This window comes from Palaemon carinicauda, chromosome 31, assembly GCF_036898095.1.
Source record: "Palaemon carinicauda isolate YSFRI2023 chromosome 31, ASM3689809v2, whole genome shotgun sequence".
Classification (NCBI taxonomy): Eukaryota; Metazoa; Arthropoda; class Malacostraca; order Decapoda; family Palaemonidae; genus Palaemon; species Palaemon carinicauda.
Window position 1 is genome coordinate 67480065 of NC_090755.1, and position 22194 is coordinate 67502258.

The window sequence follows — 22194 nt, forward strand, 5'->3', positions numbered from 1 at the left end:
AACTTGGTGGGGGACGAACTGGAGAGAGTACTTTGCCCAGTTAGAGCTCTTAGGTACTATCTAAAAAGGTCATAACCTTTACGAGGACAATCAGAAGCCTTATGGTGTGCTATCAAGAAGCCTTCTCTTCCAAGGTCTAAGAACTCAGTTTCTTACCTATTCAGGCTCCTGATTAGGGAAGCACATTCTCATCTGAAGGAAGAAGACCTTGCTTTGCTGAAGGTAAGGACACATGAAGTGAGAGCTGTGGCTACTTCAGTGGCCCTCAAACAGAACCGTTCTCTGCAGAGTGTTATGGATGCAACCTATTGGAGAAGCAAGTCAGTGTTCGCATCATTCTATCTCAAAGATGTCCAGTCTCTTTACGGGAACTGCTACACCCTGGGACCATTCGTAGCAACGAATGCAGTAGTAGGCGGGGGCTCAGCCACTACATTCCCATAATCCCATAACCTTTTTAACCTTTCTCTTGAATACTTTTATGGGTTGTACGGTCGGCTAAGAAGCCTTCCACATCCTTGTTGATTTGGCGGGTGGTCAATTCTTTCTTGAGAAGCGCCGAGGTTAAAGGTTGTGATGAGGTCCTTTAGTATGGGTTGCAGCCCTTTATACTTCAGCACCTAAGAGTCGTTCAGCATCCTAAGAGGACCGCTACGCTCAGTAAGGAAGACGTACTTAATAAAGGCAGAGTAATGGTTCAAGTCGTCTTCCTTACCAGGTACTTATTTATTTTATGTTATTTTTGAATAACTAATAAAATAAAATACGGTATACTTAGCTTCTTTGTTAACATATATGCTGGTCTCCACCCACCACCCTGGGTGTGAATCAGCTACATGATTATCGGGTAAGATTAATATTGAAAAATGTTATTTTCATTAGTAAAATAAATTTTTGAATATACTTACCCGATAATCATGATTTAATTGACCCACCCTTCCTCCCCATAGAGAACCAGTGGACCGAGGAAAAAATTGAGGTGGTGTTGACAAGAAGTACTGGAGTACCTGACCACAGATGGCGCTGTGGTGTTCACCCCCACCTGTATAGCGATCGCTGGCGTATCCCGACCGTAGATTTCTGTCGGCAACAGAGTTGACAGCTACATGATTATCGGGTAAGTATATTCAAAAATTTATTTTACTAATGAAAATAACATTTTATGATAAAACAAAAGTTTTATGAATACTTACCTGGCAGTTATATATATATTCTAAAGCCCTCCCATCTCCCCTCAGGAGACAGGTTGGGCAAAGATAATCTGAAGAACAGAAAACAGGAATGATTCCAGGTACCACCCTGTAAGGGTTGTTAACCACCTAACCGCACAACCACCACAATGCGGTTGCCACGATTTTTTAATAAATTCTGCCGGAAGTTAGAGACTCAGCTATATATATATATATATATAACTGCCGGGTAAGTATTAATAAAACTTTGTTTTATCATAAAAACTCCATATTATCTACGAATTTGTCATGTTATCTTTCAAATTATTGTAGGGGCTTACTTGTAATTTCAGACAGTTTTTATTGAAAAAATGTTAAAAGGGAAATACTAAAATGATAAAAATATATAAATGCTTTATTAATTATGTATGGTTTCAATTGTCAAGCACTCATTAAGAATCAACTCTCAACACTAGGCCTAGTCTTTTGGTCTGAAAATTTTATTTTAAGCATGAACCTACTTGACATGCATTTGATAATTATTGATGAAAGTATATTGTTATTTAATGGATAAAAGGAATAAAAATACGATGATTTACTTTAGCAATGGTCTGATTATTCTGCTCTTGAGTAGTGCATTGGGGTCATCCTTTTCTAGGCCAATTCTTGAAGTTCATGTCTCTGCTGAAATGCTTGATTACCTGAATACTGTTTTCCGACTTATACTTAATTTATAGCTAATTTCAATGGCAGGATATTATTTCTATGTATTTCTACCATGACTCTCTGCCTAGCCACTGAAGCACTTTCAGCTCTAGAATTTATTTGATGTTGCCCATGATACCCCTTCATCCCAACGTCAGCTTAAACAGAAGTAGACTGAATGTTACTGTTTCAACTGACAAGTTGCAGCATTGTTTCATAGCTTCTGAGGTATGCCAACCTTTTGAAGTCAGGGAGGTGAATTTTCATGAAGTTTGTGTGTGATTGGCAGTCTTGGTTTTATCGTTCATATTTCACAATATTTTGTTTTATCTCATGGCATAATATTGAAAATGGTGAAGTTTTTACCAGTGAAGATTTTTTTTTACATTTTATATTAGATATATTCTTGATAGATGTGATGATTTGATTATAATTCAAGAGTTTATAAGAAAATAGAAATAATTCTTTTCACTTATGAACGATATTTAAAGTACAGAGTGGCGTCACTTATGAACATGATCGTTCTATACTGTATTTAGCATAGTTCAGTTTGATTGACTAATGTACTTGGTTCTTCTTGATAACACAGTACTGTATGCTTGAGACTTTATTTGTAAGACACTACTGTACTAATAATCATAAATTTTCTGAATTTCAGGGAACTGGCATAGCAGTGGGATACACTGGAGGAAGCTTGTTAACTGCTTATGTTGCATATCTTTCACCTTGGTTACCAAGATGGTTATGGATGGCTGTGTCCTTCATTATGACCTTAGGTGTTGCCATCACAGCAACAAGCACTGCTGGTGCCATTTCCACTCTTGCGCCAAACCCTAAGGCATTCAAAACTGTGAGTTGTCCTTTTTATATTCTTGCATGCCTTCCTTCATCTCAATACTGTAAAGAGATCTTGATTTGTACACTGATGCAATTCTGTTTCACCAAAACTAAGTACAATACTGTATCTTCTAGAAAGGTAATAAGGAATTTGAAAAGTAATAAAGTAATATTGTAGATGGTATCCATGGTTATTTATTTCCAGGAAAGAAACTAAAGTTGTTCATTAACAAATACAAATTATTGTTCTTCACATACTAGAATGATTCAGCATTGAGCTGTTTTAGCCATAAAAACTAACATGAGGTATTAAAGACCCTCCTAGTTAGCAGTGGGTATACCAACTGCCTTGCTTGCACACTCACCCAGTGACTACCCCCACTTTTGATTTGGTTACGGTTGAGTGAAGACAATCTTGTCTCTCTCTCCTTGAATACTTACGGAATTCATTGGCCATATTTACTTTACTTTTTTTTTCAGGTGTGCTTGTTAATGAGGATCTGCAAGCATGTGAGTATGTCCTAGAATATCTGGCTGTACCTTTATGTCAGTGAAGGTAACAGATCCTCACCGACTTTGTCCTGTGTGCTGACATAACTCTTTGCACATAAGCTTCTCCTTGCGTAGAATGTAGGGAGTGGCCATCCTATCAGTGGGAATGGTATAATACTTGTAGAAAGAAGTCTGAAAGGGATTCTTAGCCTTTGGGGTCATCCTCGAAGATAAAGAAACCCCAACTTCCTTCTTCTGCGGTTAGTACCATCCCACCTGGCTCTTCCCGTTGGGCTCCTCTGGTGCTGATCGGACAACTTTCTGGTCAGGAAGACCTTGTTGTTTCCCCTAGCAAATTGGCGGGGCTTCCTCCTGAAGGAAGTCTTACCTGTTTTGATGCTCTGTGTCAATTGTAGCCTTCCTTGGGGTTTTCGTGTTACCCCACTAACAAATGGCTTTTGGAAGTGTTGACACTGCAGGGGTTGGTATTGACCTTCCCTCAAGCCACTGGAGGGGAGTCCTTTCCAGGTGGTCTCAGGCTTCTAGTGAAGACGTTGTTCGCAGGTCCTCTCCCACCTGAGTTCCTGCCTATCACATTCACCCTTCAGGGTGAGTGTGCATGTTGTGTCCACTCAGCACGCTGTGTTCACCCGGCACACTGGATTCCCTCAGCTAGGTGAGTTCGCTCAGTCTGAAGTTGCTTGTGAGCATCACTCTTACAAAATTGTTGGCCCTCTAGGGTCATTCGGCAGATGCTCTTGGCAGTCTGAGAAGTCTCCCTCACTTGAGTGGTTGACCCCTCTAGTAGCTCATAAGCAAGTGCATGATTTTCACCACCTTGCACTATCTCTCTGGAGCCCTCTGGTGTGCGCGTCTGTTGGTTCTCTGGAGCAGAAGGCGCCTTCCACCATGCTCTCGGGCACCACGTTTCGTCAAGTCTCACTAGCGTGCAGCCTTCTGGGTTCGTGACTCGGGCTTCCGCTCCTTCAGGAGTTTAACTTATTTGGTCTAGTAACGTTTTGCAGCAGCAGAGAACGTTGCTTACCAATGCAAACTTTCCTTGCTCAACGCTAGCTGAGCGGCCTCATTCTTTCCAGGACGAGCCCAAGACACAGGTTACTTGGGAACCCTGTGCAAGTACTCTTACAAGTGCTCGTGCGCCAGCACGTGTAGCTTAGGCTTACAGGCTAACTGTGCATGACACAGTGGCAGATGTGGTTGGCCACAGTTTTCTACCCGATTGGCATGCATTGCTTCGATGTCACACGCACGATCGGCTGTTAGTTTACCACGGGAAAGTAGGTCTTTTTACCAACTAGCACACAAGAGAGAGAGCCTAGTTCAAAGTGCTCATGATAGCCTTCATGCAAGCTATGACTGATCCCATTATGGCACAATCATCAGAAAGAATGGTAGGACCCATTAATATACCTCTGATGGTGTTGGGGTCTCCAGGGAGCTCTAGTGATCCCTTGAATCCAAGGTGTAGGAGCAAGGCAACTACCTTACGTTCTCCAACTCTTTCTCCAGTCCCTGTCATGCCTTCATCATCAGCAATGCCAACTCCACCTCGTGAGTCACTATTTCGTATGTCTAGGTATCAAAGATATCTAGATGCAAAGGCTGGCCCTGCTAAGTCTGATCCCATGTGGAAGAAACTGGAGGTTATCCCAGTTAAGAGGACTAAGAAACAAAGTAGATAGAGACAGGTTATTTCCTCCTACAGGAGACACCCTTCATCTTAGGTTGAGCAGGGGATCAGGAGCTCCATAAGAGATCTCGTTCGTTGGCAAGTACTGTAATGTCTGCTTAAACTAGATAGTCATCTGATGAAATCGAATGCTGTGTTTTAAGGTTTGTAAATATAATGAAGAAAGGCTGCAATATTCAAGCGTGTTTAATATAATTCATAGAAGTAAAATTCTCCATGTAGTATGACGAGGAACACCTGTTATACCAGCCTCAAAACAGATACTGTACAATATTATTTGTTTGTTTTAAGAAGAAATGCTTTTCCCTCTATCTTATTTCTTACAGAACAATATTTATTTTTTATAAAGGAACCTCTTTAAACATAGCATAAGATAAGAAAATGAAATATGTCCCTACATAATTTTCAGTCCTCTTCAATTTGTTAAGCTTTTAGTGTGGTCAGAATGAATAAAAGCTATGACAGCGCTGATTGATTTACGAGCCAACTGAACTGTTGGTATAGAAAAGAAGGTCGGGTGTAAAGTATCACAATCGGTTTGAAAACGTCAAGAGTACTTATCACGTATGTTGTGGTGGCCGATGAGGTAACGTCCCTGACTGGTGAATGCCTGACTGGGGTTTGAGTCCCGCTCAAGCTCTCTAGTTTCTTTGGTTGCTGCAGCGTCACCATCCTTGTGAGCTAAGGATGAAGTGTTTGGGGAAGCCTATAGGTCTATCTGTTGAGTCATCACCAGCCATTGCTTGGCCCTCCTTGGTCCTAGCTTGGGTGGAGAGGGGGCTTGGATGCTGATCCTATGTATATATGATCAGTCTCAAGGGCATTGTCCTGCTCGATAGGGCAATGTCACTGTCCCTTGCCTCTGCCATTCATGAGTGGCCTTTAAACCTCTAATAGGTTATACAGTTCTCTGTATTGCGAATGGTCAAGATAACTTACGAATACAAAGGTCAAGGGCGGACTGTAGTTCACCTTTTTCTGTTGCCTGATCCTCCCAAGTACTCATATTGCCCCTATGAGAAGAAGGAAGAGATCAGCAGAGCACCAGACAACCGATCTGGCATAGTCTTTAGAGACTTTGACTGATTCCACTGCAGGGTTTTCTGGGAGGATTAGTTTAGTTTAGAATTAACTCTCCCATTTGAGTGGGAGAATGAGCCAAATGTATGGGAACCCATTTCTCGTAATGACCATACTTTTAGACAATATATCTAGTATACAGGATATCCATGACTGTCTATTAGTCACCTGGTAGGGATCTACCCTAACACCTTTGACATCTTCATACCCAGGTTGTTAGGAGGCTGACAGCAGTCATCACTTTGTCTCCTTCACAGGACCAAGTACCTTGACAATCCTATGAAAATGAACCAACCATTTTTGGTTGTAGGGTCTTCCGCCCTCCTAAGGATAAGTATCCAATAAATGACTATGGTTTATATTTGCGACAGTTTTGTGTAGGTACAAATCACAAATTCATAAAATAATATATTATTCTTAGCTATACAAACCCTGAGGAGTTTAATTTACACTTCCCGTCTCAACCATGCCACAATCCTAGGTCTAAGGTAAAGTGGGATCTTCACTGACTATTGGGTGGGTGGAAGTTACCCTCTACCCACCAGCAACTACAACCCTCCTCTTTAAAAGTTTAATGGCCATTCAAGCTTCACCAAAAATCATACTCTTAATGAAGGACTCAGGTTTGTATAATTTGGAAAAATACAAATTTCTTTTGAAATTTGTGATATTTCACGCCAGTTTATTTTGTTTTTGATATATGCTGGATATTTATTATATTTCAGTTTTAGCTTGGAATAAAGATTATCCATGAAAAACTATTTTTGATACACTTTTCAATTTATTTGCAAAGATAATTTTGATATACAATCATTGTTTTATTTGGCCATTGGCACTCCAATTTATTGTATTTTTTTTGCTCCATCAAGTAAAGGTCATCATCATCCTTATTTCCATTTTTGATTTTGAAGTTATCATCTTAAGTTATGTATTTTGTAGCTTTGGATTGTCATAATTTAAATTTCCTTCCATACTTATTCCATTTTATAGATGTCATCATTATAGATTTTGTATATTGTGTTCTATTATTATTATTATTATTATTATTATTATTATTATTATTATTAGTCAAGCTACAACACTAGTTGGAAAAGCAGGATGATATAAGCCAAAGTGCTCTAACAGAAAAATAGCCTAGTGAAGAAAGGAAATCCTATAAGGAAATCAGCTATATGAAAAGTAATGAGTACATACATACATACATATACCATGGCACTTCCCCCAATTTTGGGGGTAGCCGACATCAACAAAGAAACAAAATAAAAAAGGGGACCTCTACTCTCTACGTTCCTCCCAGCCTAACAAGGGACTCAACCGAGTTCAGCTGGTACTGCTAGGGTGTCACAGCCCACCCTCCCACATTATCCACCACAGAGGAAGCTTCATAATGCTGAATCCCCTACAGCTGCTACCTCCGCGGTCATCTAAGGCATCGGAGGCAGCAGCAGGGCCTACCGGAACTGCGTCACAATCGCTCGCCATTCATTCCTATTTCTAGCACGCTCTCTTGCCTCACTCACATCTATCCTCCTATCACCCAGAGTTTTCTTCACTCCATCCATCCACCCAAACCTTGGCCATCCTCTAATACTTCTCCCATCAACTCTTGCATTCATCACCTTCTTTAGCAGACATCCATTTTCCATTCTCTCAACATGGCCAAACCACCTCGTGTCAGCCTGTTCAACATAAACATTTACTGCAAGTTTGAACTTCTTAAGTTCTACCGATTCAACTGCCTGATTGAGAAGATCATTCTATAACCTGATCACAGCTGGAATAAAACTTCTAGAATTATTTGTAGTATTGAGCCTTATGATGGAAAAGGCAAGACTGTTATAACTAACTGCATATGTACTCAGTAATACATACAAGAAGGTAGAGTTGGGGAAGATGCGAAGGCAAGGCCCATGGGCTTATAGCATCTTGCTTTTCCAACTATGATTGTAGCTTGGTATTAATTATTATAACATTAAGCAATAAAGTACTGTATAGGTGAATGAAATCATAGGATGTTTTTAGGAAATGTAATGATGAATTTTTTTTTTCTTCTAGTGCCTCTCCTTGCTCCTCCTTATGGTAGTCACAGAACTATCTGGGACCATGCTAATATACAAGAAGCAGAACATTTTGGGTGAGGCACTTGGGTCATTTATGAATAATTCAATGCAAGAGACTGCCAGTACATATGGAACAGACTTATCAAACACACAGTTGTGGGACGAGATCCAAAAAGAGGTGAGTTTGGGTTAGTTCATTGGTAATTTTTTATTTTATTTATTTTTTTTTTTTGATGGTTGGCTGGTAAGAGTTAGAACTCTTTTAGATAAGTTACACAATATATATTGCTCTGGTATTACAGTAATGTTTTTTTTTTTTAGTAAGAATGGGCTAGACGTCTGGTATCCTTTCTATGTATTTTATATTCAGTGCTGTGAGCTATGTATTTTGATATTTAGGATATCTTTGAATTGGAATTAAATTGAATTTCAGTTTGATTAATTTTTCCTTTATTTATGATCTTGGATCCCATTTTGTTAGCTATTTGTTGTTTTGTCTCAGTATATTTACTTGAAATATAAATAGAATAACAGTAAAAATAACAGATTTTATCATAGATGCCAAATATAAGCTGAGAACTTTTTATATTTATGAAATGTGTATTTTTATTATTATAATTGCATTTATGATTCATATGTTTTGTGTATTGTATGACGGCTAATGAACAGATATACATAGGAACCAGTCTTACTTGAAAATTGAGGCATTTCAGTCTGGTTGAGGCAACCTTGGAAGCCCACTTCAGTTTGGCCTCTTTGACTCAAGGTTGAGGCCTTCTCTGAAGCTTCCTGGTCAGATCTTGTTAGTTGGTCTTAGTTCGGGTTGGCAATCTGGTTTCTCCCTCCCTTCTGATCAACCAACCAGGATCCTGTTACACACACACACACACACACACACACTCGGCAGTGAAAATTCTATGTACCGGTGTTTGCTGCATCATCTGGTCAGGGACCTGTCATTGTATGCACTGTTGGGGGGACTCCTTCAGTGAGACTTTGCAAATCAGAAGGCACATCCTTCTCAGCCATGAATATTCTGCTGTGGGCTACCCGCCAAGCTGTCTCCTAGCTTAACAGTGATCAAGCACCGGACTTACTTCACAGGACGGGTTTTCGACCCTTTAATATTTAGAGAAGTACAGCATAGAATTTCTGTGCTGTCTGGTGGAAAGGCAGTGGTTTGCTTGACTCGCCACAGCACTAATGGGCTAACTGAATTTTTTAAAAAGATGATGCTGGGCTTCCCAACTCGATAAAAGTAGATCTAATGTTAGCTCTGATGCTGCGTTCTTATCAGTGTGAGCAGTGACGTCTCTCCATCTGAGGAGTCATGGTCAGGTAATTGTTGAGAGGATGACTGCTTTTTTAGGACCTAATAGTTCTGGCTCTTTGAAGAAGTTGCGGCCATGCCCGTGGGATTGGGGATAAAGTCTTACCTTCTCTAATCCACGATCATGATCTATGACCTCTCCCTCTTGAAGGGATTCTGCGCATGCACAGCCCTTTTGAGCTGCTCGTCTTTGTCAGGTCAGGAAGAGAAGACAGAAGGTAGTGGGGGGAGCTGATGTCAGTATTCCCTCTCTCCTGCCAATAAGTAAGCCAACAAGGCACAGAGCTTAGTCCTGAATAGTGAGTGTTCTTTGGGAAGGTTACTTGCTATGGTCTTGACTCTTACCCTCCATCTTGCAGACGTATGGTGTTCCTGAACACAGCTCAAAGCTGGTATTGTCTCTCACCAATCTTTCTTGTTGGAGAAGCTAGTGCTACACGGGCACCTCTATCAGAGATCCCTTTGGTGATTTGAAGGATCCTGGGTCAGCGTTCATAGTTTTCCCAATTTGTTCGGTTCTTTGGTTTATTGGTTCTTGAAACGTCGAACCATTTAGAACATAGTATTTTTGGATGTCGTTGGGACTCATTATCTTTTGAAGTAGGGATGTAACAAGTGTAAGGAAAAAGTTATACTAATGGGAAATTTGAATATCTCATTAGTAAAGAGCAAGCACTTTATGCCTATTCGATGCCTATATTACTCCATTTCATGAGACTTTATAATGACAAGATTCGTGGTCACTGTATATTGTAAAGATCTAATTGTGAATATGCAAGTTTATTGGTACCCGGTAACAGGAAAATAGAATAGACTGACATCTGAAAGATCAGGGTGGTGTTTGACAAAAGATAATAAAGTATGAGGGACAGTTAGTTGAAAATACAATAAATATAGAAGTAGTAGGAGGTGGTCACAAGAATGGTTTTTTTTTAAGACCTGTACCTAGTGAGAGGTCAGGCAGAAAATGCATAGGAAAGAGAATTAAGGAAACTCATTGCAGGGCCAACTGCTTTCTATGATGATGATGATTTTGTTGCCAAAGTACCATGAATGCAGCAATGACCGGTTGCAATATATGAAAAGTAACAACTATAAAAGATCACTGAGGTGATTTGGTTCTTAGCTTCTGAGTTTTCTTGTTGTAGGATGTTCCTTTGTTTTTTTAATGTGGGTCTTCGCATGTTCTGTAGTTGCTTTATTGTCATCCTCCTTAGCTACATAAAACTGCTTGTTTCATCAAATACACTGAAGGTTTTATGAAATAGAATCTATGAGTTGTGAAGAAGTATCAGTTACATCTGTGGGAAATTGTACTTGTACAGTTCGTGGGAAAGAATCATTTCTTATGTTAGTACATCTTTAGTATGGGAAAGTGCATACAGTATAAGGACTTTAGTGCAAAAGAATGCTAGAAGGCTGTTCCCTTCTCCTTGAATAGAATTTGATAAGAGAAACAAATGAAAAGTATCACTTCTAAATTTTACAAGAAGTATTGGTATCAAAAAGAAAACTTGATTGTTATTCAACTTCAAATAAACAAAATTTGAAACATTTTATACCGTTGTTAGTATTTTTCTCTTTCACTCATAGCAGTTGGTAGGTAGTGGTAATTGATATTCATTTAATATGAATTGGTATTCTGTAGAACAACTATCTTTTTACCTAACCTGAGTTGGAAGGGATGATATTTATGTTAATTTTACTCTCTTCATCATCACCGTTCATAGAAATAAAAAATCAAATTGTAATAAAATTTATTTCTATATTCATGTAGTGTTCATATGCATCCCACCCTCCTCCCTGACTGATGATGTAAAAGGAATAGGATATTAGTTTGGACTGAGACTGAAAACAAGACAGGTGTTGGTTAGCCACGCCATTGTTGTTACCATTAGTTACTAGATGTCTCATTTTGGGACAAAAAGGCCTAGAAAACAAGCTTGTTGTATATGCAGGTGATACTGTCTTTGTTTCAGTTCCATCTTCTGAATGTAGAACTGGGGTTGAGTTAGTTTAAAAATCTCCCTGGGCCAAAACTTTGGTCCTCATAGCCATAATTTTACTTAGGAATTTTCAGGAGAAATGATTGATATTTTTCTCAAGGTCAGCATGGTTAAAATGTGTAAACTTTATTTGCTATTTTCCTTGTAGTGTAAGTTCAAGCTTTTCCAAAACACACGATGGAGAAACATGAAGTGTCCACAGTTTTAGATAGGAATTTATATGTAAGATCTTGAGTCATATACAGGTACTTTGAAAAGTAGTACTGTACTCTAATCCATTAGTTTGTCTTGCATATCTTTGTCAGGTTGTATGGTCGTCTTGTATATCTTTTTGTCAGGACATTTTTCTTTTATAGATGAATTGCTGTGGCACAGATGACTATAAGGATTGGTTTGGTACTACCTTTGGTAATGGTACTGATGTTCCTGATTCATGTTGCCTTCTTGTTGAAGAAGGTTGTGGTAAAGGGATGGCTAATGCTGTGGATCCAGATGATGACATAATAACAGAGGTATGTTCTTTTGTTTAAATATTCTCTGAGTAGTAAACATTATGTTCTGTAAAGTGGGATCCACCAATTTGCAGTCTCCATATGTTTGGTCTACCATTTTTATTGATATCTTTCATAGATGATGCTTAAGCAATCTTCCTTGTATAACAATTTATTGTGGTGTATTCTTTTATGTTTTGTAAACAGTAATGGTTTGTTGTACAGTATTACATAATTAGCTTATTTTGCTACAGAATTGTCATAGCCATTCACAACAGAACATTATTCTGATTATAGTGCTGAAGAGAAAGTTAGAATGACTTTATCATGGAGCTATTCCCAGATTCCCTGGCATAATGTCAGATTAGGCCCTTGGCCTTGAAATTTAAAATATGATAAAATTTTTAGCACTGCTGTCAATGCATAAGCTCTAGTATTTATATGATACCTAGATATTTCATGCTAATACTTCAAGAAAATTTTCTTTTGCACTTGGGCTCTACTTTTTATCATGCCTTAATATTTTCTGAAATTGTTTTATTATAGTGATATCTAGCAATCCTTGAAAGAGGATAAGGCGGTAAAGTTTATCACAATTATTTTTATCAACTGTCAAACATTGTGATACTTTTATCTGTATATGCATATATCAGCTAAATGTATTTTAATCCTTTAATTTAAATGAACACAAATGAAAATTAAAAAAGGGAGTATTGATTAACGAAATAAAAGGATATTGTTGAACACCAATGAAAATTAAAGCAGCTCAATTGTGAGCTAAGGGACATTGGAAATGGTGTCATTTATCAATCAAAAGGATATTTAATTTAAAGAAAACAATGGAGACATAAGTAGAGAAACCTCCATAGAATCTAATTATAGAACTAATCAATACACTATGTTTTAATGATCATTATGAAAGCATAAACTTCATTTAGGTCTGTTGATAGTACTCCTTAATTTTTAATTTACTTTTGATAACAGCTGATTAGAAGAAAAGTAAGTGTATGGTTTACTAGATTTCATCTTTGAACTAAGGCTTATAGATACATATATATCTGGCTTAAGAAATGACCTATAATGTTTGTTTACAAAATACAGTACTGCTCTAGAGAGATTACATAAATTTATCTTGGAAATCAGACTTGGATGTCTTAAGTTATTTATTGCATGGTAGCATTTATTTTCTTGTCATTAGTGTATATTAGCATAACATATAGGATGGATGTATAATTAATTGGTTGTTATGCAATATCATCCACTACAAAGCTACAATGATATTTCCTTTTAAAGTCATTTTTTCTAAAGCTAATGATACATCTACATACAGTTCTACCTCATTTAAATCTTGGTAAGTTGCTAACGTAGACATAAAATGCAACAAAATTTCTATTAATGGTTAATTTACTGTTAGGGCAGCTGAAAACTGAGTCATTGTTGTATAGCATTTTTTGCTTGAAAGTCAGTGCTAAAAATTATTAAATATTTACAAGAATTAATCTTTTTAGATTAACGTAGTTGATGAAATTTATAATACATTTCAGGTTAATATTTGGCTTTTTTATCTCCATCTTTTTTTTTACCAAGGTTTTTGTGAAAAGAAATTGTATTATGCTGTCAGGATGAATTTGTTATTTGAAAAAAAACCTAATTTCTAATTAGGTTATGACGCATGTGTATAAAGATGAATCGATTGTTGTCTGTGATTGAATTTTTTATTTTTTTTAATTTTTTATTGTACAATTTTATATTCTTAGTTTTACTAAGGCTGTTCAATACCATACCATTGATTCCAATTTTGTTTTCTCAGGGATGTCTTCCTACAGTCTTATCAAACATCAGCTTGGATTACCACAGCCTTAGCAAGGGAGTCTGGCTACCTGTATGTGCTATGCATGTTGCTCTCGTAAGTTTTCATGTTTTTTATTTGATAATTTTTTTTTTATTTCAATCTTAACTATGGTTCACCATGCTAATTCAGTAAAGCACTCTCTATAAAATATTCGTCATTAAAAAATGGGAATAGTTCCTATTCCCTCACTTTAATTATCTTCCTCCTTAGTATGTTATGGTTGGGCCCACCATTTTTGGCACTCTATGGTAAACAAGCCAGGCATGGGTATGCTTCATATTTAGTGTCGAGACTCTCCAGGTTGGATGCTCTTTGATTTTCACTTTACTAATTCTTCGATTTGATTTCTAAAAGGGTTAGTGATTAGGCTCAAAACAGAAAAGGAAAGAAGATCGAGGGAACGTCAAGAACACTAGACTAGTTTATTTGGATAGTGATGTAGAAGTTAGTGTTAAAAAGGATAGTGAATAGACCGATATTCATTTGAAATTGAGGGCCTAAGATTCCAACTTGGTGTTTAAGTAAAAAATTACAGTTTTTCATTCATCCAGCCTGATGTTTCTAACTGTAATTCATTAAATAAGTGGCAAGGTTTCTAGTCTAACCTGTCTGGTATTGAACCCTACGCCAGCTTCTATGTTTTGCCTAGCACCAACCTTATACCATCTGTTGCTAGTAATGATGGGGGCTCAGCTTATTTTAGAGTTAAATAATTCATCTCAAGCTCTGATCTCTCTCAATCAGGACAAATTTTTTCATTTGCAGTGTCTTTACCTTTCCACAATCCAGATTTCTTACAGTAAACAATCAGATTCTGAAGTAGAAGAATGAGACAGGAATTTAGATCATAATATCCCAACTTCCACTTGACCAACGACCAATTAGGACCAGTTCTGTACTATGGTTAATAATAGTGATTGTTGTATTACACCTTTAATGCCAGGCTTACAGATTTTCGATATTCTTTTAGCAATTTTTTCATGTTAATAAATGGTTGCGTCATACTTTCGGTCTATCACAACAGTGTCTTCTTCTGTAAGCTCGACTGCTAGCAGTCGAGTTATTATTTTGCTTATTAGCATTGAAAACTAAACTCTGCTGTTTCTTACGCACGCCTTTTTTCATCAGTAAGTTTTTTTATTTCATGTAACAGCTTTCTCTTCTGATACAGTATGTATATATTTAAAAAAAAATTTTATTTTACTCTGTTCCTTATGCACGCCCTTTTCCATCAGTAAGGTTTTTTTCATTCCATGTAACAGCTTTCTTTCCTGATACAGTATACATATTTAAAAAAGTTATTTTACTTCGTTCCTTATTTTCTTTGGACTTTTACATTCTTCCTTAATGTCTGTGGACTTCAAGTACTTTGTTGATATTAATCTCTTAGGGTTAACCTTAGGGATTTAATATTTGATTGAGATTAAATTTGGAGCAAGAGAAGGTTGTGAGGCGGGGAGAAAACAAATGAATGAATGAATGATTTAAAGTTAGGCGGCATGAAAAGTAAGATTAGGAAGTAACTCCTGCTGGGGACCAATCGAAGCTACAAAAAACCTTTCACTTTGTTTACAATGAATCTTATCCTTGGAGGGATATAGTGCCATCAATGCATCTCAGGCAATGCTCTGTAAGCATTATTTACAGTATCCCTTGACCTCTAGCTCCACTTATTCCATCTTCTCTTATACTTTACCTCTGTTCTTTCTTCTTTTCTTCTGTATTGTTGTTCAGCCATATGAATTAAGAAAATAAGCAGGAACCAACTGGATTGAACACTGATATGAAAGGTGACACAACCTTGGATTCATCAGCTGATTGAAAATGAACAATTTCAGTCTTTCCACTGATGTGTTGTGATATATGTAGAGATTGATTGAACTTTTTCCTAACTAAATTCCAATTTCCTGTGTGGCTAGTGCCGCTACTGATGGCTAGTCATTTGTAGATAGATTTAATTTTAGCCATTAAGCTTCCTAGAGAAATCCATCAACTAAGATAATTATAGCTCTCATGTTTGTAATAAAGTTAGTGCTTATAAAGCAAAGGTGTTTTCTCAATCAGCATTTTGGTTATATATCTATTTTATTCTTTTATACCCCTGTTTTTTATTTAGTGGTGGAATTTAGAAAAATGAAGGGAGTCACAAGGTTGAGAATTCCTGAGGGGAGGAATGAAGTGAAAACTATGGAGAACCACTTTAGTATAACAGATTAGCTATGTGTATAAAATGAGTATCATTTTAAGACTAATTTTACTATCTCTTCATGATCGCGGTTCATAGAAATAAAAAAAAATTGCAATAAAATTTATTTCTATGTTCATGTAGTGTTCATATGCATCCCACCCTCCTCCCTGACTGATGATGTAAAGGGAATAGGATATTAGTTTGGACTGAGACTGAAGACAAGACAGGTATTGGTTAGCCACGCAATTGTTGTTACCATTAGTTACTAGATGTCTCATTTTGGGCCAAGAGGCCTAGAAAACAAGCTTGTTGCATATGCAGGTGATACTGTCTTTGCTTCAGTTCCATCTTCTGAATGTAGAACTGGGGTTGGTGAATCCCTTAATAGAAATTTAGCCGAAATTGGTGCATGGTGCAAATTATGGGACCATGAAGTTGAACCATAACTAAACTGAAATTATGATTCTAATTAGATCCAGAGCAGTGGCTCTTCAATATCTAGTTTTTTGTATTGATAAAGTTACGTCAACTATATACCTTTGATTTGAATTCTTTCATTCTACTTTGTTTCGAGAAGTGTTTTTCTGTTTGGTCTTCAGCTGCTGTCTCTAATCTTAATGTGTAGGACAAAAACTTGAAGCTTTTTAAATTTCTTATTCTTCATCTTGATATCTCTTGCACTATTGTTCAGTTAGTCCTTTATGCAGACTGCACAAGATTCCGTATTTCTCACCATCCTGTGCATTCAGATCTTCCGAGAAAGTATCATCCTGTGCTTAGTGATAGTCTTGCTTTCTCCATCATAAGGCTCTACACTAGACAGTAATCTGAGTTTTTTTCTGTCTTTGATCATATTGTGGAATGATCTTCCTAATCTGGCAATTGAATTGCTGGAACTTCAGAAGTTCAAACTTTCAGCAAGTATTTTTCTGGAGAATAGGTTGACAGAAGTGTCTATATATTTTTACTCATTACCTCTGTATATAGTTTATTTCCTTCCTCATTGGGCTGTTTTCCCTGTGGGAGCCCTTGGGCTTTTAGTATCCTGCTTTTCTAACTACACTACGGTTGTAGCTTAGTAATACGGTAATGATAATGATAATCTGGTTGCTGAATCGGTGAAATTTCAAAAGTTTAAACTTGTAGCAAATGGTTTTTTGTTAAATATATTGACAATCTTTTTATATACAAGATCTATTATAAGGTCTCTGATCTTAAAATATTTTATATTTTCTCATTACTTTTCGTGTATAGTTTATTCCTTCCATTCGTTGCTGGGCTATATTCGCTGTTGGATCCCTTTGGCATGTAGCACCCTGGTTTTCCAGCTAGGGTTGTAGCTGAGCTTGTAATATTATTAATAATAATAACAAAAAGTTAAAAAGTGGATAATTTTTATTTTGGTTTGAGGATCAAGAAGAAAGTAATATAAAAATCAGGTGAGTATACAAAATGTTCATCAAGTACTTTGTTAATATTAATCTCTTAGGGTTAACCTTAGAGATTTAATATTTGATTGAGATTAAATTTGGAGCAAGAGAAGGTTGTGAGGCGGGGAGAAAACAAAGAAGGCATGCAAAGTAAGATCGGGAAGTAACTCCTGCTGGGGACCAATCGAAGCTACAAAAAATCTTTCACTTTGTTTACAATGAATCTTATCCTTGGAGGGATATAGTGCCATCAATGCATCTCAGGCATTGTGTTAGAATAGGAAATGAAGTGAGCGATTGGTTTCCGGTGAGAGTGGGGCTGAGACAGGGATGTGTGATGTCGCCGTGGTTGTTTGACTTGTATGTTGATGGAGTGGTGAGAGAGGTGAATGCTCGAGTGCTTGGACGAGGATTAAAACTGGTAGACGAGAATGATCATGAATGGGAGGTAAATCAGTTGTTGTTTGCGGATGATACTGTACTGGTAGCAGACACAGAAGAGAAGCTTGACTGACTAGTGACAGAATTTGGAAGGGTGTGAGAGAGAAGGAAGTTGAGAGTTAATGTGGGTAAGAGTAAGGTTATGAGATGTACGAGAAGGGAAGGTGGTGCAAGGTTGAATATCATGTTGAATGGAGAGTTACTTGAGGAGGTGGATCAGTTTAAGTACTTGGGGTCTGTTGTTGCAGCAAATGGTGGAGTGGAAGCAGATGTACGTCAGAGAGTGAATGAAGGTTGCAAAGTGTTGGGGGCAGTTAAGGGAGTAGTAAAAATTAGAGGGTTGGGCATGAATGTAAAGAGAGTTCTATATGAGAAAGTGATTGTACCAACTGTGATGTATGGATCGGAGTTGTGGGGAATGAAAGTGATGGAGAGAGAGAAATTGAATGTGTTTGAGATGAAGTGTCTGAGGAGTATGGCTGGTGTATCTCGAGTAGATAGGGTCAGGAACGAGGTGGTGAGGGTGAGAACGGGTGAAAGAAATGAGTTAGCGGCTAGAGTGGATATGAATGTGTTGAGGTGGTTTGGCCATGTTGAGAGAATGGAGAATGGCTGTCTGCTAAAGAAGGTGATGAATGCAAGAGTTGATGGGAGAAGTACAAGAGGAAGCCCAAGGTTTGGGTGGATGGATGGTGTGAAGAAAGCTCTGGGTGATAGGAGGATAGATGTGATGGAGGCAAGAGAGCGTGCTAGAAATAGGAATGAATGGCGAGCGATTGTGACGCAGTTCCGGTAGGCCCTGCTGCCTCCTCTGGTGCCTTAGCTGACCGCGGAGGTAGCAGCAGTAGGGGACTCAGCAGTATGAAGCTTCATCTGTGGTGGAAATGTGGGAGGTTGGGCTGTGGCACCCTAGCAGTACCAGCTGAACTCGGCTAAGTCCCTGGTTAGGCTGGAGGAACATAGAGAGTAGAGGTCCCCTTTTTTGTTTTGTTCTTGTTGATGTCGGCTACCCCCCAAAATTGGGGGAAGTGCCTTTGGTATATGGATGGAGCACTGTTATTTCTTTTAGTACAGGTATTCATATACTGTATTCAAGCAATCATATAAGTTATTTTAGTGAATGGTTACTTAATAATCTTTGTCATCAAATTTTGCTATTCATAATATTGTGTTTGAGGTCACAAAATTGTATGTTAGTCATTATATTTGTTTTTTTTAGGTAATTATGAAGCATTGTAAAAAAAATTCCTGTACTTTCAGATTGTTTTACTAATTGCATCATCAATGTTCTTACAAGAAGAGAGTTACACAGCCACCAACCTCCATGTCTACACTGTGACTGCATTGCAACCATCACCATCACATAAATACCACCAGCTGGAAGACTGCTAAAAAGTCTGGGCTTAGGACATCAGATTGTTTTTCATCTGCTTTAAATTGCATTGCCAAGAATAAATTCTTGTAATAAATCATGTTTTCTGTGAAAAGGTAAGGACTGATCTGGAAATTAAAGTATTCCTTTGGATCAATTTTACTCAGTTCCTTGAGCCAAGGAGTTTGATATTCTCTATACTCTTAGATCAACAATTAATCTGATAATTATTTTGACCATGACAGTGAAATGCAAAATTATTCTCGTGCCAGTTACAAACTGAAAATATTTTGTGATATTTGGACTAACTAAAGCAAGATATTGAATTTTGAATTCCATAGAATAGTTCATTAGTTAATTTTGAGTGTAAATGCAGTGGTTTGGATTATATACTGCACATAGGTAGATTTCCCCTCCTCATTTAATGGAATGTTTCTGTAGGTTTGATTGATGAAAATTAGAGGGAACAGGATTTGGTAAATCTTGAAAAATTACCTATGTAATGACTTCCGTTTAATTTGTTTTTTTACAGCACATAATTCTGTTAAAAAATGTGTTCAAGGAGAGGCCTGGGGCCTGTCATATTTGGTTTCTTCTGATACCTACCTGTTTTAATGGAATTTGTTTTTATATATTGTGATCAAATATGGGCTAGTTGCAACTGCTGTAAAAACCTTGAGTGATATGTAAAAAATTAGCTTGTATATATCCCTCCCCTTTGAAACTGTATATAATGTTCTTTCAAAGTCTGTCCATAATTTATTAAATTGATTATCGGGACAGCTGTCAATGTATTGAAGTATGCTGTAAATAAGTTCACAAAAGTGTGCTTATTAGGCAAAGATAATCATAACCTTATCAACTTGAATCTCCTGAGTTTGATTTTAAATTCAGCTCATTTGCAGGTGGTATCCTAATTATCTTTGGTCAGAACTGTAGACAACTTTTGACCATTATCTCTAAATCAAATTTGAGCATATACTTTTATTCCAAATTTTATATAATGTCAAAATACATTGGTTTTAAAAAATTTGCATATATTGATATATAGTTGTAACATTTTGGTATAAGTTACACTAAGATTTACAGTTGTACAAATATAGAAAAAAATCTATCTAAACTTTAATACTGTATTTAGTTTCCATTGAAGAGAGTTAGTGAATATTTTTGTGATATTTTACCAAACATTTATGTAATTATTTGCCTAGTTGCTTACAATTTGTGCTTGGAATATTTTATTTGAAGCTACCATGCAATTCATTTTTTTTTTCTCAGGTAGATGTTTTATATCTAACAGAATTTATAAAATTTTCTGTATAAAATCAACAAAAAGTGTAACATTATTACCTCTACCAATATGCCAAGTATGAAATAATTACTTGGATTCTCACGGTGATAATTTTCGCACAGATTCTCAAGGAGATATGTTTTAGCACAAATGACTTGTGGAGCACTTCAGAATTCTACATAGTGTACGTGAATATTTCTAAAATCATCATACAGTGTTTGAGGACACATTGTATTGGAAAAAAGGTAAAACTAATTATTGTATGTATGTATATATACATACATACAAATAACTATATATACTAGTTTACAAGCACTAAAACATTACTTCTTTTGAGGAATTGCCAGTCATTTTTTTTTGTGTGAAAACTTTTAATACTGTAATCTCATAAAATAAGTCATATGGCTATAGAATATAATAAACAAAGATACTTATTAAGTTCAAGTGATATTGCTGAGAATTGAAAGTGTATATATTTTTATTAATGTAATTAAATGGCTTAATCATAAATATTGGTTATGGAAATTTGAATTTTTTAATTCCTTCCTCTAAACATTTCTTTTAGATTTTTCTTTCTTCTTAGATGGTGGGCTTTAATGAGCAACTACCTAAAATCAGATTCTTCTTAATTTTGTTTGATGTAATGTCAAAATGCTAGTTTCTTAGTAAACATTGTTATAGGCCACTCATGAATGACAGAGGCAAGGGACAGTGACATTAACCTAGCAAGCAGGACAGTGCCCTAGAGACTGACCATATATACATATGATCATATCTTAAGACCCCTCTAAATCCAAGCAGGGACCAGGAAGGGCCAGGCAATGGCTACTGGTGACTCAGCAGGTAGATGGTGAGGTTGCAGCTACAAAGTGGACTAACTTATTTGAGCGGGACTCAAACCCCAGCCTGGCTTTTGTTAGGGACGTAACCACATAGAAATGTTTGTCATCATCATCCAAACCTACAGTAATAACTCTAGATACAAAATTAATTAGTTCTGAAATGGTGGCTTTCGTATCATGATTTTTTCATATAATGAGTGCAGTTTTATGTGTAAATTGCCTGATTCGTTCAAAGCCCTACAAAAACACTACCTTACATTAAATTTCATAATAGCTATACTGTACTAACCACAATGAAATGCAACCAAATACTGTACATTTGAATAATTCAATACCTGACTTAACCATTAATTTCTGTAAATGAAGTAGTTATTAGATCATAATACAATAATAAATGGAAAATAACAAATATGTGGAACCTTATCTTTTGAGTGAGGCAATGTCCGAAAACAAATGTGGCGGAAGAGGAGGACAAACAGCAGAAAGCATGGACACTTGCCTTTATGAAACACATTAACAAATGGTAGAAAACATTACCACTTAACTTTAAAAAAAAACGTAAAATTACATTTTGTTTTTTGCCTTTTTCTAATTTTTTATTGTTCTGTCACTAACAAACTTGATGCTATTTAATTGGGATTAATTTTCGGCGGAGCTGGAAGGCTAGCCACTAGTTAGTGGGAGGGGGGGTTACCAGGGGTAGCCAAGTACCCACACTTGCTCAGAAGTGCTACAGGTATTTCACCACTTCTTTTGGTTCTCGGGAGAAAGGACGTGTCTGCTCTGCTCCTAAAGGCTTGGCCATTTGGATAATTGTTTTATGTTAACTTGGTTTTTCTTCTACAGGTGTGTTAGTTTTCTCTGACGCTCCTCTTGCGCATATGTCCAGGACGTGAAGGT

The 22194-nt window shown here is 37.0% G+C and overlaps 1 protein-coding gene across 1 annotated transcript in view; it reads left to right on the forward strand.

Moving 5' to 3' along the window:
- LOC137624507 (tetraspanin-4-like) overlaps positions 1-20977 on the forward strand; it is a 69571-nt gene extending 48594 nt beyond the window's left edge. Inside the window, exons 2-6 of the mRNA XM_068355320.1 lie at positions 2533-2724; positions 8050-8232; positions 11747-11902; positions 13692-13787; positions 19053-20977. Coding sequence (XP_068211421.1) covers positions 2533-2724; positions 8050-8232; positions 11747-11902; positions 13692-13787; positions 19053-19184 — 759 coding nt within the window. The 3' untranslated portion in view covers positions 19185-20977. The remainder of the gene's footprint in view (positions 1-2532; positions 2725-8049; positions 8233-11746; positions 11903-13691; positions 13788-19052) is intronic.
- Positions 20978-22194: the final 1217 nt, after the last annotated feature.